Raw genomic sequence first — 18,892 nt, forward strand, 5'->3', positions numbered from 1 at the left:
AGCATCCCTCACCACTTGCCCATCAGATGCCAGTAGCAAAAAAAAAAAATGTCTGCAGACAGTGCCAAATGTCCCGAGGGACAAAATCGCTCCCCTGGAGAACCACCGGCTTACTCTGAAGTATCATGGGGGCTACAGCCTTCTTGTCCAGGACAATGAAATCCTTAGTCAGAAAGACAACACTCCCTGTAAGGGCGCAGACCTGTGAAAGATGCCCCAGTTTGCACCACTGGAGGGCTAAACGAAACGCCCAGCACCTCAGCCCGCAGCACCCGCATTCGGGGCTGTGCTTTTGCAGAATCCCCGGGCAGTTGCCTCCTTCTGTCTGCGTAACTGAGGAGGCTGATCCAAGGGCTCCTTCCTGCACACGGGTAGCACCTCTCCAAGGACAACTTCTGGTCCCTCCCCCAGGATGCCGGAAATGCTTAGGAACCCAGCCTGCCCTGCCCCCGACTCCAGGCCAGTTCCCCAGGTGCATCAGTTTTTACATCCATCCCAAGTGACAGGAAGAAACTGCTGGAGAGCTTATACATACCAGCTTATTAACGGATTCACTTATTCTGTCGACCAGTCCTTTGTGGGCTGGCCAGTGGGGATCAACAAGACAACACAGCACTTGCCTTCAGTGGGTTGATGGCTGAGGGGCTAGCAGGCGTATAAATGAGAAATCACAATGGAGCAAATTAAGTGCTATGCTAATGCGCACTGGTTCTAGGGACACGGGAGACAAACAGTCTCAATGTGGGGGCAAAGGTAGCTATCGGGCAAGGAGAGTGTGTGTGTTCCTGTGTGTGCGTTATAGGGATGGGAAGTCGGGCAACAGAAGTCCAAAAAGCTGGCGAGAGAGAGCAGAGGGCACCGTTAGAGAATCAGGGCGGCAGCAGCCGGGTGTTTGCGGAGTGTTGGCAGACAGTTCTCCCTGGGTGTCCCGTTTCATCCTGTGTGAGCAGAGGCGCTGGCGGCTTCTGTTACAGACTATCTTTCCAAGGATGTGTATGTAGCAAATGGTCTTATAAGATAGAGAGAGTGTGTCTCCTGGCAGGGCGGAGAGCAGCTGTGTTTCCTACCCAGTTAAATAAAGATAATGTCTCCCTTGGGATCGGAGGTGGGGCAGGCTTGCTAATTGCCCCCTTTAAAAGCTTAGGGTTTCCTAAACTCTGAGTCCCCTGGCCGGCTGGCCATAGGCAGAGGAGTTAGCATGTGCAGTCCTCCGGCCCTCATTCCGTCCCTCTGGGAAACCCGCACAGATGTCACTCTATCACTGCTGTGAGGCCAGCAGGCCCTCGAATAACTTCATTTTGTTCAAAGTTGTTCTGTTATAACATTGAAGGTGCTGCAAGATTGAACCTCACTCTTGTTTATAGCAAGTAACATTGATTTTGTTCTATGTTGTTTTGCTTTAAGTTGCAGAACCCAATGTCAATGACATTGAGAATTTACTACATTAAACTGTCCTCTGTCTCTGGCTCAGGGGTCTTGTGTCTTTGCCAGCATCCACGAAACTGGCAGGCTCACTGGTTAGTCTGGGTAAGGTCTTAGACCCTCCCCCCACCCCTATCCCCTACCCAGTGTTTGACAGGTGGAGAGGGGGTGGGATCATGGGGGTCTTGGGAGCTCAACTACAGACCTTGCGATTAATCTGAAGAATGCTCAGTAATGAAACCTCTGGATTTGGTGTGCTAGTGTGGAGAGCAGATGGCTGTGAGGTAAGCTGGAGAAACATGACTCTTGAGGGGTGTAGATATGGAGCCATGGGTCTGAACAAGGGCTGTGGCGGGGAGGACGGATGGAGGCCAAGTTTGGTGTGTGTTTTTTTTGTTTTGTTTTGTTTTTTGTGTGTGTATGTATGTGTGTGTGTGTGTTTTAAAGTCTAAATGGTCCTTGATAGCATTCTTTTTCTTTTCTTTTCTTTCTTTCTTTCTTTCTTTCTTTCTTTCTTTCTTTCTTTCTTTCTTTCTTCCTTTCTTCCTTCCTTTCTTTCTTCCTTCCTTTCTTTCTTTCTTTCTTTCTTTCTTTCTTTCTTTCTTTCTTTCTTTCTTTCTTTCTTTCTTTCTTTCTTTCCTTCTTTCTATCTTTTTTTTTCTGACCCAGGAGTCAATCCAGATAGCCTTTTGCATTTATTTGGGTATCTCTTTGGATCTCCCATGCCCTTGACATTTCTGAAGCATACAGACCAGGTATCCTATAGATATAGAATGTCCCTCAGCTTGGGTTCCTCGAATGGTCTCTCATGAGATTCAGGTTGTAGGTTTTGGCATGAATCCCACAGACATGATGTGTCCTTCACCATGCATTTCCTCAAGAGGAATGATGCCACTTGTCCCATTATTGGTGATGATTTTGATGTCTGACTTTCTCCACTTTAATACCACCATTTTCTGCTTTATAAAGAATAGGTAATCTGTGGGGGAGATCCTTTGATACTGGGTGTAAAAATTTGAACATTGATGGTTTATGACAGTATTGTTCAATTTCCTGATTTTGATAAATATTGTGATTATGTAAGAAAATGTCCTTGTTCTCAGGAAATAGACACTCAGGTATTTAAGTATGACAGGGCATGACTTTCTCTCAGCTGGTTCAGAAAAAATGACAGTATAGCATGTGTATGTACGTATATATAGAGAGGGTAACACAGCAGGGGTGGCAAAGTGTTAACAACTAGTAATTCTAGGCGAAGAGTAATGAGACTTCATTGTGCTATTCTTCTAAATGTTCTGTGTATTTAAAATGTTCTGAAATGAAAAGTGTTTTTGAAAAGATACCTGTAAGAGTAAAACTGTCATGTCTCTGTGCCTGGAAGTGAAGGCCCAAGGAGAGGAAAAGAGGTCTTGATTGGATTCCAGGCTTTGGGTGTGGCGGGGGTACCATCAGCTGACACAGAGAATGTTGGAAGAGGTAGAGGAGATTTTGGAGGGAGGAGGGTGAGCGGGGAAAAGATGGTGAGTTTGGTCATCTAATTTTTTCAAATACATTTTTATTGATTTTAGAGAGGAAGGGAGAAGGAGAGAGCAATAGAAACACCAATGATGGGAGTCATTGGTCAGCTGCCTCCTGCATGCCCCACACTGGAGATTGAGCCCCCAACCCGAGCTTATGCCCTGACAGGGAATTGAACCTTGACCTTCTGGTTCACAGGTTGGCAATCAACTATTGAGCCACACCAGCCAAGCAAGTTTGGTTATTTTTAAAAATTATTTGTTTGTCTACCTGCCTTCTGCTCCAGCATGTTTGATTTCAGAAACCCACAGAGCACCCAACGGGGGCATCCAGTAGGCATCTAACTGGTCTAGAGCTCGGGGAGAAGGGGGAGACCTGGGCAGGCGGGGGAAGGGATTGTTCCAGGTGAGTGCATGTGAGAGGAGAAGAGCCAAGGACAAAACCTCGGGGACAGCTGACATGAGGGGGCAGGGAGCTACATAGAGCTCAGAAGGGGCAGAAGAAATGGTAGAACAACTGACAAAGCCATGTCGCCAGAAACTGGGAAAGGTTTCAGAAATGAGGTGGGGAGTGGGATGGAGAAGGTACTATGGCCGAGGGATGTAGGCTGGGAGGTCAGAGTCCCAGACTGTGAGCTTCGAATGGGAAGATGCATGGCTGGGAAAAGGAGAGGAGAAGTCAGAGTGAAGAAAGGGGTCCTAGCAGAAGTCCACAGCTAAATACTTTATTCAGGACCACGGTCATCTTAGCTGTCCAGGATCGTCCCTGAGTGCTGTGTGACTGCCAAAGCCAGTCACAGCGGCGCACACACAGCCACCCCTCCCCCTCCCCATGCTAAGGTGGAGGGCCCAGAGATGGATGGGGTAGACAGCTATGCCAGCGACTAAAAGCACCTGTGACGATTTCAAATCTCTCTCTGCCCAGGAAGGAGCCTGTCACGGGGCAGCTCTGCTCACAGTATTTGCTCTCCCACCCAGTTCCTTTAGTGCCAGGGAACATTACTCCATTTTCTTGTACAGAATATGCCCTCTATTAATAGAGGCCCGATGCACGAAATTCATGCGGGAGTAGGCCTTTCTTCTCCCAGCTGCCAGCACCGGCTTTCCTCCGGCACCCGGACCCGGGCTTCCCTCGCAGCCCCTTAGCCTCAGCCACCCCTGCACCCTGGCTTTGTCTGGACGGTCGTCGGGAAGGATGTCCGGACAGTCGTTTTGCTGTTCGGCCTAATTAGCATATTAGCTCTTTATTATATAGAATTATTGGAAGTTCCCCTTTTCATTCAGAAGCCTGTTACAAGTAACACCCTCGGTGACCCCTGGACTCCCATTTCCAGGAAGAGGATGTAGTCCCTCCGTCTTCCTCTCTGCCAGCTCCAGTCACAACTCGTTTCTAAAACCCACACAGGAGAACACCAGTGCTCAATCTCAGTCCACAGCTGTTGTACAGAGTTAAATATTTAAACTACAACAAAAGCAACAAGTAGCCATTCGATGGGATATGACCCAGGTATAGAAAGGAATGAAATACCGACAAATGCTACCACCTGGATGAACCTTGGAAACAATGTGAAAGAAGCCAGATGCAAATTGTATAACTCCTTCTAAATGACATATCCAGAGCAGGCAAACCCTCAGAGAGGAAGGCAGTTGCTTTGCAGTTGCCAGGGGCTGGGGGTGGAGGGGAAATGGAGAGCGACTGCTTAATGGCTGTGGGGTTTCCTTTGGGTGATGAAAATGTTCCAAGCTAAACAGTGGTGATGGTTGCACAACCCTGTGAATACCACTAACGGTTACTTTAGATATATGTATCTGTCCATTAAAATGTACATAATTTTACTACAATAAAAATGAATTACAGTTGACCCTTGAACAACACGGGTTTGAACTGCACAGGCCCTCTTATATGTGAGTGTTTTTTTTTTTTTCCAGTAAATAAACATAGGGCTGAATATATGGTGGGTTGACCATATGATTTCACTCATATGTGGAGTTTAATGAGCAAAATGAATTACCAAGCAAAATAGAGACAGACTCATAGAGATCAGGGCAGACAGCTCTGGTGTGTGTGTGTGTGTAGGGATTGAGCAAAAAAGAAAAAAGTGAACTCATGGACATGGACAGCAGTATGGTGATTTCGGGTGGTGGGGGAGGGGTGGGTGGAAGTGGATGAGGGCATAGAGGGGTTAATGATTATGGATAAAATAAAATATTAAAAAAATACATACGGTTGGTTGAATCTGACTTCACAGATTCAACCAACTGCAGATCAAAAGCAGTATTTTCCACCCCCGGCTGGGAATCCAGGGAAGTGGACGGCCAGCAGAACACACTGTGCCACGCCGTTTTATATGAGGGGCGTGAACATCTGGGATTTTGGTGTGGGGGAGGGGTGTCCCTGAGGAACCGGAGGGACGATGAGGTTCTAGGGGGGTTAAAAGTTATACAAGGATTTCAACTGCACGGGGGAGCCCAGGAGGTGTCAATGCCCCTAGCCCCTAAGTTATTCAAGGGTCAACTATAATTTTTTTTTTTTTTACTTTTAAAAAAGCAACCTTACCTGACACCGGAGAGTACGGCACCCTGGCTTCCCCCACAAAGCCACGCCTGCGGAGAAGGGCTTTTCACTGGGGCTGCACGTGAGACTCACCTGGCAGCTCTTTAATAAATAAAGCCTCTGTATTTGGGCTTCACCTGGGACCAATTAAACCAGATCTCAGGGTCTGGGCCCAGGGCAAAGTTCGGAGTTTTGAGAGATTCCAGTGTGCATCCAGGGTTGAGAAATGCTGCTCTAGACTCAGGGGTCTAAAAGTATGGTCCACAGACCGGCAACAGCCCCTGGGAACCTGTTAGAAATGCAGATTCTGGGGCTCCAGCCCAAACCTGCTCGGTCAGGCACTCGGAGGGTGGGGCCCAGCAATCAGTGTTTTAACAAGCCACCCAGGGGACTCTGATGCACACACAAGCTTGACAACCTCTCTTCAGAGTCTAGACCAGTGTTTCCCAAACTTCTCTCATGATGAGAATCACCTGGTGGAGTTGTTAAAACACAGATTCCTGAATCCCAACTAAGAAGTGCTAAACTAGAATTTTTGAGAACATATCGGTAAAATTGCATACCTAACTAGTGCTCTGTATATAACATTTGTCTTAGAGCACTAGTTAAGTATACAATTTTACCTATATGTTCCCAAAAATTCTAGTTTAGCACTTCTTAGTTGGGATTCAGGAATCTGTGTTTTAACAACTCCACCAGGTGATTCTCATCATGAGAGAAGTTTGGGAAACACTGCTCTATATAATGACTTAGATTCTTAGAAAAGAACTTGTACATTAAACTGAGATGAGCCTTTTTATGGCTGAATAATATTCCATTGTATGTGTATGCCACATTTTGTTTATCTACTCACATGTTGATGGCACTTAGATGTTGATGGGTAATTTCCACCTTTTGGCTATGATGAGTAATTCTGCTGTGAATATTAATGTATAAGTTGCTATCTGTTTGAGTCCCCTGCTTTCAATTCCTTTGAGTCTATGCCTAGTAGAATTGCTGAATCTCGTGATAAGTGTACGTTGTAACTTTTTAAGGAACCGCCAAACTTTTTCACAGTGGTTGTACCACTTTATAGTACATATTCCCACCAGGAGTATGTGTTTGGGATGATGGGAAAAGTTCTGCAAGTGGATATTGGTGCTGGTTGCACAACAGCATGAATGTACTTAATGCCATTGAATTCACTTATAAACAATTAAAATAGTCAATACTGTTATTTATATTTTACCACAATAAAATTTATTAATGACAAGAGCCAAAAAAATGGGTTTAGAAAAGCAAGTTATGCTCCACTTTAGGGGTGTCGAACTCAATCAGAGAAGGGGCCAAAATCTAAAATCCAGCCTAAATCGCGGGCCGAATGGTTTACTGAACAGTCATAAACTGACAATGTCATAAACTGACAGCGGAGTGCAGTGATGACAGCGCGATGCGGGCCACATTGCAAGGCCTGGTGGGCTGGATTTGGCCCGCGGGTCTTGTGTTTGACACATGTGCTCCACTTAGTCAAAAGGGCCGTAGTCTTTTTAAAGAGCACAGAGCAGGAGGTCTGGCTCCCTGTGGACTTAGCATTGCCACCTCAACCATGATTTCTTCGTGAACGAGTCAGAGAAGAGCAAAGGGAATATGGTGACGAGGGCCAGACTAGGTTTCATTCTTGGGATTAGGCCGTTACCACTGAAGAAACCTCTCTAACTTATTATTGGTTCATTGTTGTTGTTCAAAAACCGTTCATTGAACCCTTCAGTGTGCCAGGCTCTGTGTAGGAGTCAGGAATACAAGAATGAATGAGCTGAGAGCCTCGTGCAGTGGTTCTCAACCTTCATCCAGCATCAGAATCACCCCGTGGGCTTGTTCAATGGCAGATGCCTGATTCACAGGTCTGGGGTGGGGACCAACAATCTGCATTTCAAACAAGTTCCCCAGGGGTGATGTTGATGGTGATGGTGCTTGTCCCGGGACTACACTTTGAGAGCCACTGGTCTACTGGGGTAGAAAGATATAAAATATGATTTGATAAATGTAGTGCTGCTAGGAAAGAAAGATGCAAAGGGCTCTCTAGGAGAGAGGTGGGCAGCAGAGCGTCTCCACAATGGACACGCTCAAAGAAGGTGGCAGGGATGGAGGAGCAGAAGCAAACAGCTGCCACCCATTTGCCTTTGGCAGCCTGCAAACCCCATGCTCCTCCCCATAAAAGCCTTCCCTCCAGCCCGGCTGATGGGGCTCAGTGGTTGAACATCGACCAGGAGGTTGAGGTTCGATTCCTGGTCAGAGCACATGCCCAGGTTGATCCCCAGTGTGTGGTGGTGTGCTGGAGGCAGCCCATCAATAATTCTCTCTCATCATTGATGTTTCTATCTCTTTCCCCTCTCTCAAATATATATATATATATATATATATATATATATATATATATATAAAATGCCTTCCCTCCAGAAAGAACCGAGTCCCCTGTTCTCTACCCACTCCCTGGACCTCTCCTCTCCCTCCACCCCAACAATATTGCAGATGGACTTTGCGGGGAGGAGTAGGGGGGGAACGGACTCTAGATATTGCCAGGTGGAGAAGGACTTCCCAAGGACTCTCAGAGTTAAGCTGATAGCTCCGGGCTTGTGGTGTACATCTTCCCACCTCCAGCCTATGAGACTGGCCCCCACTGCCATGGCTAAACCGGAAATAATACCACGAGTGGCTTGGTAGGACTTTACCCAATCCCAGTCCCTGTCCTCACTCTCCAGCTGACCCAAACAAAAACTGAAATAAGAAAAAGGTTGATATAAAGTATGGATTAAAGCCCCTTTAGGAAATGTTTCCATTTGTATTGGTCAGTAACACAAAGTCCCAGGAAGACTGATGGGCCTGCAGTGACAGTCCTGCTCGAAGCTTTCTCAGTAATAAGTGACCCTGACCCTCTAGCCTGTGCTCATTGTTCTTGCTCCGACTCATTTGTAGCATTAATGGGGGAAAAGCTTCAACACCAGTTTGGTTCCTTGGCTTCTGCTTGTTTATAATAAAATCATAAGACCTTGTCCATCAATCATTAACCCACTCCCCTGCTGGCCTCCTTGCCTTCTAATCACCTTTGCAAGGCCTGCTGAGTTCCTGGATTTCTGATGGGTTTTCACTTTCAGGGTTTCCTCTCCGTGCAGGCTTCCGTGTTCTGGTCTGATCCATTCTGCAAACATTAGCTGAGTGCCTCCTTCAGCCCAGAGTTAATTTCTACCTCTGCTGGCTGGATCTAGCCCCTACTATCTGCTCAGAGCCACACTCCATTAATGAGCTTCTCTCTCCTGATCCACCTTCCGTCTCTATGCCCTTCTCTACGTTGCTTCTGTGTGGAAATATGCTCAAATCTCTCCATTAAAACATCAAAGTTTTACTGTTGCCTTCATCTTCCTATATTGCATATGCGTGTATGCACCCACGCGCTTCTCTCATCTCTTTACGGCTAGATTTCTGAAATGAGCTTCAGAAATCCTTTAAATCAATTCATTGAGCATTGGTAAGTGCCACTATGTGCTCAGACTTGGGGAGAGATGTGACAAAAGTTCCAGTCTTCAAAAGGTCTTTGAAGCTTGCAGACTTGGAGTTCTAGTCTGGAACAGGTTTATGCTCTCCCGGAGATGGCAGTCCTGGGTGAAACAGGTTAAATGACAATTCCAGTCACTGTACCAACGGAGGCTGGCTAAGGTGCTCAGGGTAGAGATAAGCACTGGAGTAGCTTTGGCAGAATTTGAGCTGGACTTTGAGGAGTGGACAAGATTTGGAAAGCTGAAGAGGAAAGAAGAAAGCATTTCATTCAAATTTTTAGCCCAAGAACAATTGGGAAGGTTGGTTAGCACAGCTTGTTCTGAGGATGGAGGCCAACCGGGGAGGTCTTGATTGTCTGACAGGTTTTAGGTAATGACAGACGGCTATGGTTCTGCCTTATTTTATTGAGGTAAGATAGGGCATGCTGTAGGAAAGGGAGTGGAGAGATGGAGTAGGGCCACAGAAGCGGGGCTGCACCTGGTTAAAACAGGTTATAAGAAAGGAAATTGGCAGCTCACAGGAAAGACTGAGGCAAGGTCCCTGCAGGGAGCTATTGCAGTGTGACCTGGTGAGGGCCTAACCTGGAGTATGGAGGTGATGGAAACTTGACTAGGACTTGGTGGAGGTGGTGGTGGTGATGAAAACTTGACTCCAAGAGTGGGTAGAGGTGGTAGAGGTGATGAAAACTTGACTCCAGGACCTGATGGAGGTGGTGAAGGTGATGAAAACTTGACTCCAGGACTTAGTGGAGCTGGTGGAGGTGATGGAAACCTGACTCCAAATCCTGGTGGAGGAGGTGGTGGTGATGGAAATCTGACTCCAGGACTTAATGGAGGTAGTGAAGGTGATGAAAACTTGACTCCAAGACCTGGTGGAGGTGGTGGAGGTGATGATAGAAATTTGACTTCAAGACCTCGTGGAGGTGGTGGTGGTGATGGAAACACAACTCTAGGACTTAGTGGAGGTGGTGGAGGTGATGGAAACTTGACTTCAGGACCTGGTGGAGGTGGTGGTGATGATGAAAACTTGACTCCAGGACTTGGTGGAGGTGGTAGAGGTGATGGAAACTTGACTCCAAGACCTTGTGGAGGTGATGGTGGTGATGGAAACACGACTCTAGGACTTAGTGGAGGTGGTGGAGGTGATGGAAACTTGACTTCAGGACCTGGTGGAGGTGGTGGTGATGATGAAAACTGGACTCCAAGACCTGGTGGAGGAGGTGGTGGTGATGGAAGCTTGACTCCAGGACTTAGTGGAGCTGGTGGAGGTGATGGAAACCTGACTCCAAAATTTGGTGGGGGAGGTGGTGGTGATGAAAACCTGACTCCAGGACTTGGTGGAGGTGGTAGAGGTGATGGAAACTTGACTCCAAGACCTGGTGGAGGTGGTGGTGGTGATGGAAACATGACACCAGGACCCACTGGAGGTGGTGGTGGTGATGGAAACTTGACTCCAGAACCTGGTGGAGGTAGTGGTGGTGATGGAAACATGACACCAGGACCCACTGGAGGTGGTGGAGGTGTTGGAAACTTGATTCCAGGACTTAGTGGAGGTGGTGGTGGTGATGGAAACTTGACTCCAAGACCTTGTGAAGGTGGTGGTGGTGATGGAAACTTGACTCCAGGATCAAATGAGGGCAAAGAATGGACTGAGTCAGCCTGGCTCTGAGATTTTGAGTCTTGGAAGAGTGGGTCCAATTGTTCTCTGATGAGGCATTGCTTCATTCGGTTCAGATATAGGTCATAACACAGCAACTAGCTGCTATATGTGGATCTTATTTGAATCCTGAATTTTACAAATAAATCATTACAAATTTTGAGAAAAATAAATTTTTTTAAATTTTGTCTGGATTTGATAACATTAAGGAATTTTTGAGTCCTTATGTTTTGGAGAGACATATTTGAGTCCTTGAGTCATATTTGAGTCCTTATGTTTTGAAGAGACATACTGAAATATGTATTAATGACATATATTTGGATTCATTTCAGAATTATCCAAGAACAGGGGAGTGTAGGTATAGGATAGATGAAGCCAGATTGACTATGCATTGTTAGTTGTTAAAGCTTAGGGTGTGCTCTCCTCCCTACTGTTGTACAATATGAAATTTTCCATGAAAAAATTCTGGGCCTCAGGTAATGCAAGTCTTATACCCTGGGCCTGATTATTTCCAATCAGAAATCACAAGAGGCATTTCAAACTGTGCCATTCTAATCTCTTGTTACATTTCAAAACAGAAATTCGGTCCTCTTCTGTTTTGCCTAAAGCAGTTCAAGTCATGAACTGGGAAGAAATAATGCCTTGCTTTTATGTGGAAACAAACTGGGAGATACACATGATCTCCTTTATCTTGATCATGGGAGGAATCCAACCAATCGAAGAGGCAAAGCCAACCCTTGAGAGAAAAGCCACATTTTTAGGTAGCTGGAAATAAATGCTTCTTTTGGAAGAGTTGGTCCCCAGGGAAGTCTTCTGGCAGCAGACACAGGCATGAGTGTGAAAGCTGAGACTGAGTTGAAAAATTACAGCCTGAGCTTCAACTGCCAGTGAAGAGGCCGGTGCTACTGTGGAGGTGGGTCACACATTGCCAGGCAGAGCCTGGGGGCAGAAAGGAGCCTCCCACCGACACCCTGATACTAGTTGTCCTGTGCCCACCCACATGGCACCTCTTTCTCATAAGCCACAAAGATGGAGGCTGCTTTGACAACATCCTCAGTCGTGTGAGTTGGGGACTCCAGGCATCACAAGCTGGGGGATGGTCCCAGGAATCGCCATGACACCCACACTTGCTAGACCACCTCCCAAGCTACAGAGCAGCGGCCACGTTTCTTTTTCAATGAAAGTCCCAGACAGAACAAATTGTCATGCATGTTAACTAGAAAGCTAGGAGGGCAAATTTTGAACTTGGGCGGGGGGGAATTATATCTGGGAGTGGGACGCTAGGAGATTAATGTAGGCGTGTGCTTCCCTGGGGGACAAACAAGCACTCAATTAGCATGAGAATGCCCCGCAGTGAGCACGCTAGGGCCTGCTCTGTGTCAGGCATTGCAGTCAAGGTGGGATGAGTGAGCCATGGTTCTTGTTTTCAAGAAGAGCACAGGAAGGGAGGAGACAGGTGCGCAGAATTTCCTGGGAAAGTGCTGAAACAGAGGGCATGTCTGTCCTGTGACTCAGGTAGGGTAACTCAGCCAAAGTCTAACTTTGGGCAAATCGGGTTCATCTAATTTTCATCTATAAAATGGGGCAATTCTTGCCTTGCTGACATGGTAGAGTTGTAGAGCTGTAAGAAGCTAGACCGTTAAAATAACAACAACAACAACAACAACAACGATAAATAAAGAAGTTTCAGTAGCCCCACTGGCCTGGTTCAATGGCTGAGTGTTGAGCTATGAACCAGGAGGTCACAGTTCAATTCTTGGTCAGGGCACATGCCCTGGATTGCAGGCTCGATCCCCAATGTGGAGCCTGCAGGAGGCAGTGATCAATGATTCTCTCTCATCATTGATGTTTTTCTCTCTCTCCCTCTCCCTTCCTCTCTGAATCAATTATATGTATGTGTGTGTGTGTGTGTGTGTGTGTGTGTGTGTGCGCGCGCACGCGCGCGCACGCGCGCGCACGTGTGTTTAAATAAATACCTTATATATAAAAAAGCATCAGCAGCTATAGCAGTAGCGCCAGTGACTGGCGCTCATGGACGAGTGCCCTCTGTGAACGGCAGCCAAGACCGTGGGCAGGTTCCTGATGCAGATGCTGCCCACTCTCCAGCCAGCCCTGAGTAGCAGCGCCCTGTAACCTCATTCTCATAATTAGTTCCTTGTCACATGCCCAGGAGCTGCTGTGACATGAGAACCCTTTCCAACTCATTCAAACTCGCCTGATTCAGAGGATGAAGGCGCTTAGTTCTAATAATCTTAATAAATCCAGAGCTTGAGAGCCAGAGGGATGTTGGAACATGCTGCCCAATCCTCCCATTTGTATGCAGGGCAAAGGAGACTTAGGAAGGATGTCACCGGTTTGAGGTCACCGAAGTGGTGGGACAGCTGGTGCCGGAATCTGGTTCTCCGACTGTCCTGGTCCAAGAGAGCTGCTTCTCTTTCCTGGGAGGTTTGGCCACCACTGCTGCCTTTTATAACCTTGATCTTTTCCTGTCTCCAAATACCTCGTTCATCCTAATGTCCAAGGAAGAGTAGTTAGAACAGAATAAAGGAGAAAAATTCTTCCCAAGCTCTCTGTTCTCCGGGATTATTCATTCTTTGGAAAATGTTTCCTAAATGCCTGTCATGTGTGTGGTCCCTGTCACAACCTGGGTTCACAGAGATGAAAAGGAGGTGTCTAAGGAGCTCCTGGGGCCGTCAGCACTAAAATGCTCTCTTCGTGAAACCTCTGCTCTAGGGAGAGAAAGTCCTTCTTTTAACCTGGTTCCCTTGAGTCACTGGTGCATGGAGCCGTCCTTTTGTGGCCTCTTTACTTCCTGAGAATTTCCATTCATGCCCATCTGGCAGCTTCTGCCACCTGGACCGTGTGCCCAGGCGGTGTAGTGAGCAGAGAAAAGGCCTTATTCTGAAGGGCCTGTCCCACTCCATGAACCTCTTCCTGACCCTTAGGGTTTGCATGATGACACCTTAGGATTGCTTCCTCCCTGCTCTCTCCTGCCCCTGAAGAATTTGGTTTTGCCCTCAGCTGAATCGCTGTCTTCCCCAGTCTGCCCATTGCTTTGGTTCCTCCAGCCTCTCCCCAGCCACCATCTTGGTGCTGTTGAGTTGCCTTGAGTCCAGGGCTTTGAGGCGTTCGCTACAAAAACAGCATAGTTCAGTGGGAACTCTGGCTGACTGTACAGGTAAGGAAATGTGTTCAGTGAAAGGTTGGACTGGAGATCTGACGTCCGTTCCAGCTCTAGCATTTCTGAAAAGGTACATGCAAAGGTTGAAGGTTTTAGAAGGGTTCCACCGTGTGTGTCCAGACCTAGCACCAACTCCTCACAGCATTTTAAATGAATGTGGGCACTGAGCTTTGCTTCTGACTCTCCCACTCTCAGAAGAGGTCTCCTGGTTAGAGACGGCAGTGCAGGGAACGGGGTGCTGAGGGCCAGGACACACTCTCACACTGTTGTCTGTGGAAGGGTCCCCAGAAGAAGTGGTGCTCCTTCCTCCTCTGCTCTAGTGAGCACCCTTCTCCATGCTGAACACTGATGAACAGACCCCCAAAGGCAATGCTGGGTTCCCAACTCTGAGAGGGCCCACAGGGCACCACCATCTACTCTAACAAGCCATGACATGCCAATTATTTGCTCTTCTGGAGAAACCTCAGCCTGAAATCTGTTTGATTGCCATGGAGATAATCTTTTAAACATAGCATTTACATTCTTTAAAGACTTTTCCTTGTGGGAGTGAGAAGGTTTATCTGACCTTAGGATGGGATTATTCATTTTCATTTCCAGGAAGGACTATCACCTGGTAGTCATCAGGGGGCCTGTGACCTGGAGGATTTATTTTAAGTCTACCTCCTCACTGATAGTTTGTCAATGAGGTTGTAATAATTAGTTTGTAATACTGTCATACTTTTTCTCAGTGTAAACCTTGCACTTTGCTCTGCGATTCCAGGCCTGAATTACTGTTTGAAAAGTATCCCTATCTGGTTGGGTTCTATATTTACCCTGGATGTGGGTATCAAGTGCCAATGTCCTCAAGGGTTTCCTCTCAGAAAGATTATGCCTGTAAATCCATTAGCCTCAAAGACTACCTGGCGCTGCAGTCACCCCACACCCATTTTTCCCACCTGGGCGTCCCAGCAGACTCATTAATTCTTCCCACTAGAATGCAAGCTTGGGCCAGCAGGGGCTCCAGCTGGTGTGCAACCTGGCAGCCCCAAGGCCCAGAGTGAGCCCTGTTCACAACAGGTAGACGGTGAAAGTCAGCAGATCTTCATGTGGAGAGGATGTGCTGAATCAAAATAGGAACAATCCACAGAGAAAAGCAGAGCTGGTGGGCCCACGTCCCTGTCTGCTGCTCTAGTCCTTTCCCCACATCACTACCAGCACTGGTCTGGGCAGTGGCTGCACCTGTTCTGTAGGCTGAGCTCTCTGGGCCTCGGAGAATAGACCTCTGGGGAGTAAGAAGATAAAAGGTGTAATTCTATTGAACGCAGAATTACAAGGTTAGAAAAAAGTTGTTAGTGGAAACCAGATTAAACCTTGGGCTTGAATCTCTCCTTCCAGGTCCTGCTGGGGAGACGAGCTGGCCCAAGAACTACCCGTCCTGTGGGGGCCTGATGCAGTCCCCAATCGACCTGCACAGTGACATCCTTCAGTACGATGCCAGCCTGGGGCCCCTCGAGTTCCAGGGCTATAACGTGTCTGCCAACGAGCAATTAACCCTGACCAACAATGGCCACTCAGGTGAGGGAGAGACTCCAGAGATCCGCAGGTGTCTAGCTTCCCTCAGCTGCCTGCCTGTCCTCGTCCATCTGCTGGGGAGGGGGCTCCACTGAGGCACGGGGGTGGAGGTGGGCGAGGGGCTCAGACCACTCCCTCCAGGGGTGCTGGGGGTCCTGGGCTCAGCCCCTTCTGCCAGGGCAGCACCTGTCAGAAGAAGCACATGGTTTGGGGTGGGAAAGGGGACAGGTCCGGGCCCCTTTGGCCATTGGCTGTGGCGTGGCAGTGAATTCTCGGGCATCATGGACTCAAGGAGCCACACAGTTCATTGCAGGCCTGCACCCAGGCTTTGGAGTCAGACAAGCCTGGATCTGAATTCTGGCTTGAGCTTTCACCTGGAAAATGGGCATATGAGGAGGGGGGTATTATGAAGATGAGAAAGTATATTGTTGGGATCTGTTATCCAGTAGATGCTCCATAAATGGCAATTATTAATGTTGCTGTGATAGAATTCTACAGCTTGGCAGGCGTTCATTAAAGGTTCTATCTTCACGGTCAGGTGTGCGATGCATGGACATGTGAACAAGCATCCACCCGTTGGTCTGGTATCAGTGTTCCGCCATCATTTTCCATTTCCCAAGGGGAACCAGGAAGGTGCTGCTGCCGCTGGGATTGCTTCAGTCAAACAGGGATGTTCTCAGGGAAAGAGGCTCCTGACACACAGGCTGTGTTTCTCGGGTCTCCACCTTGTTGCATCCACCTGCCCCTGTAGGGGACCCGAGCAGGTGCTGTCTACCTGACTCTGAAAGTCCCCTCTCCCCTCCCCACAGTGCAGCTGACGCTGCCCCCGGGCATGCACATCCAGGGGCTGCCATCCCGCTACAGCGCCACGCAGCTGCACCTGCACTGGGGGGACCAGAACGACCCCCACGGCTCCGAGCACACTGTTGGTGGGAAGCACTTTGCTGCCGAGGTGAGTGGGGTGGCTGGGCTGGCAGGAGCTGCCCACGGTGGGTGATCTGGCATTCTTCCCCTGGGCTGGTGTGCAGGAAGACCAGAGCATGGGTGGAGACTGTAAGATCAGTGATGGGGTGGGGGTGTGGGGCTCTGCCTTCATGCTCTCCACAGCCACACCCAGCCCTGTGAGCACTCCTCCGGCCACCCTGCAGCTCCTCTGTGGTGTCCAGTCCCCTTTCTCTCCTAAACAGGCTGAGTTTGTCTCTATATCGTTTACTGAGCCATGCTGCTCAGAAGGCAGTGCTCCCAGCGGGCACAGCGGGACACATATGCCCGTTTTCTAGACATCGCTCTTCGGTTGGCACATATCCCACCAGCTTGTCTAGCTGATGCACCCCCTGCTGAATTACACGGGGCTAACGGCTTCCCCAACTTCTCAGTCTTCTCCACATGCCACGTTGTGGGCACAGGTCTGTCCCGTCCCATCTTTCCTTTCCCTGAACAGGGGTTGTGCTTGGAACTTGGGACCCAAGTCCAGGGCTACTCTTTCACTTGGCCACAAACCAAGGGATGGCTGGCATCGTAACGTGCAGGGTGTCATGGCAACCAGAGACTCACCAAGGACAGCTTGGGGTGTCAACAGAGCCTTGTGTTACGTAGTCCTGAAGCACTAACCCAAAATGCCAAAGGAAGACAGGAGGAGGCGCGGCGCGTGTGATGGTGGGAGAGGGGAGAGTTGCTTTACATCAGAGCTCCCACGGACCTGAACGTGGGGTGTGTTCTGGATGTTTACAGGGCAATACGAGGAGGTAAATTCAACTGATCAGCCAGCGGAGCCCACAGTAAACACTGACATAACCGCTCTCTGTTCTTAATTGCTGAGCTGCTTAATGCCTCAGGCTAATGACAGGTTGAGCTGCGAATGTGGAAAGACTGTAATTCTGGCCCCGTCGGAAGGCACTGCTGGAGGCGCACATATTCCAGGCCAGGCCCCTCTCTGAACCCCCACAACTGAGTTCTTCCAGGCTAATTGCCGGGTGGAGGCTCCTACTTTCCCATGGGGAACAGAGGAGTTAGGGTGTAGGCGGGAGGGCTTGGACATTTAAAAATACTTCTAGTTATTGTATTTTCTGCTATTAAGCCACATCATCAGGCCAAGAGCCTGGTGAAGATGGACCATAGATGTCAATAACAGAAAATGCACCAGGTTGCCCTGACTGGTTTGGCTCAGTGGATAGAGCGTCGGCCTGTGGACTAAAGGGTCCTGGGTTGATTCCTGTCAAGGGCATGTACCTTGGTTACGGGAACATCCCTGGTGGGAGGTGTGCAGGAGGCAGCTGATCGATGTTTCTTTTTCATCAATGTTTCTAACTCTCTTTCTCTCTTCCTTCCTTTAAAGAAAATCAATAAAATATCTATTTTTTAAAATGCACCAGGTTAACCCTAAAGTGGCAGATTCTCTATGGAGGGTCCTTGGGAGTTGGAGGTTCTTCTGGATGGAGTGTGTGTAAGACAACTCCATCCTCTCAGCAGGGGCTTCCCTTCTGTTTGTATTAGTCTTCACCTTCTCTCTATTTAGTCTGAACACAGTGTCCACAAGCTCAAGGGTCATAGGTAAAAAGAAATAAGTCTCTAGGACCTCCGGGGTCTTAGCCATAGGATTCTGTTCTGTTTGTCAAAGCCATGCCAGGCAAGGATGGTGTTGGAGGCTGCATCCTTCGAGGAAAAGGGGTGAGAAGGGGAAATGATGAATTAGGAGCTTCCAAGAAATTTTGAATAGAGGTCCACATAAAAAAAAAAAAGCAGTAATTTGATGTAATTTTTAAAAATTAGAAAGGGCCACTTAAAAAGTGGGGAACATGGAGCTGTTCTCAATAAAATATTCTTGAATTCTAAATATAACCATATAAGATGGAAAAAGTGGCAAAGAATCAACAAAAATGCACGTGTCAACCTGTAGATCTATTTACTAATATGTTTTTTGGGGGGAGAACAAATGACACCACCTTTAGGATTAAAAACCAGGTTATAAATGTTGTCAGAATTTGCCCCAACAATGTCTCAATGCTTACCTAGACTTGTTTTCACTTGAGACCAAATATTAGACCTGTGGTTTTCTCTACCTGAGGGATAAAATTGTACTGAGGATACAATTACAATTAAGTTACTAGCACAGTTAGAGGTTTACTGCCCCAGCCCCCACTGCTTCCAGACCGAGTGCATGGTGGCCAGACACATGAGGCCATTTTGCCCTTGGCTCCCGAACAAGTAAGGGAAATTAGAAAGGAGAAGTGTTCCCAAGTACCAGGCTGGTATAGAAACCCATTTGATGGTTCACTCATACTTCCTTCAGTATTACTGTGCACCTGGTACTGTGCAAGCAGGATGGCAGACACGGGGATGCAATGAATGAGTAAGATGGACAGTCTGGCCTGGCAGTTTGCAGGGGGAATGAGGGAAAAGGGAAACTGAGGAGCCATGCAGGGAGGGTCTGAGAGGTGTGATCTACCTGGAGGGGAGGAGGGAGGTCGGTCCTCCCCATGG

The 18,892-nt window shown here is 48.0% G+C and overlaps 1 protein-coding gene across 2 annotated transcripts in view; it reads left to right on the top strand.

Annotated features, from left to right (window-relative positions):
• CA12 (carbonic anhydrase 12) overlaps positions 1-18,892 on the top strand; it is a 55,158-nt gene that overhangs the window by 19,067 nt on the left and 17,199 nt on the right. For both annotated transcript variants that reach the window (XM_084889318.1, XM_084889319.1), the window contains 2 exons: positions 15,236-15,415; positions 16,222-16,364. In XM_084889318.1, coding sequence (XP_084745444.1) covers positions 15,236-15,415; positions 16,222-16,364 — 323 coding nt within the window. The remainder of the gene's footprint in view (positions 1-15,235; positions 15,416-16,221; positions 16,365-18,892) is intronic.

Source organism: Pipistrellus hanaki (assembly GCF_964339955.1).
Source record: "Pipistrellus hanaki genome assembly, chromosome: 1".
In the NCBI taxonomy this organism is placed as follows: Eukaryota; Metazoa; Chordata; class Mammalia; order Chiroptera; family Vespertilionidae; genus Pipistrellus; species Pipistrellus hanaki.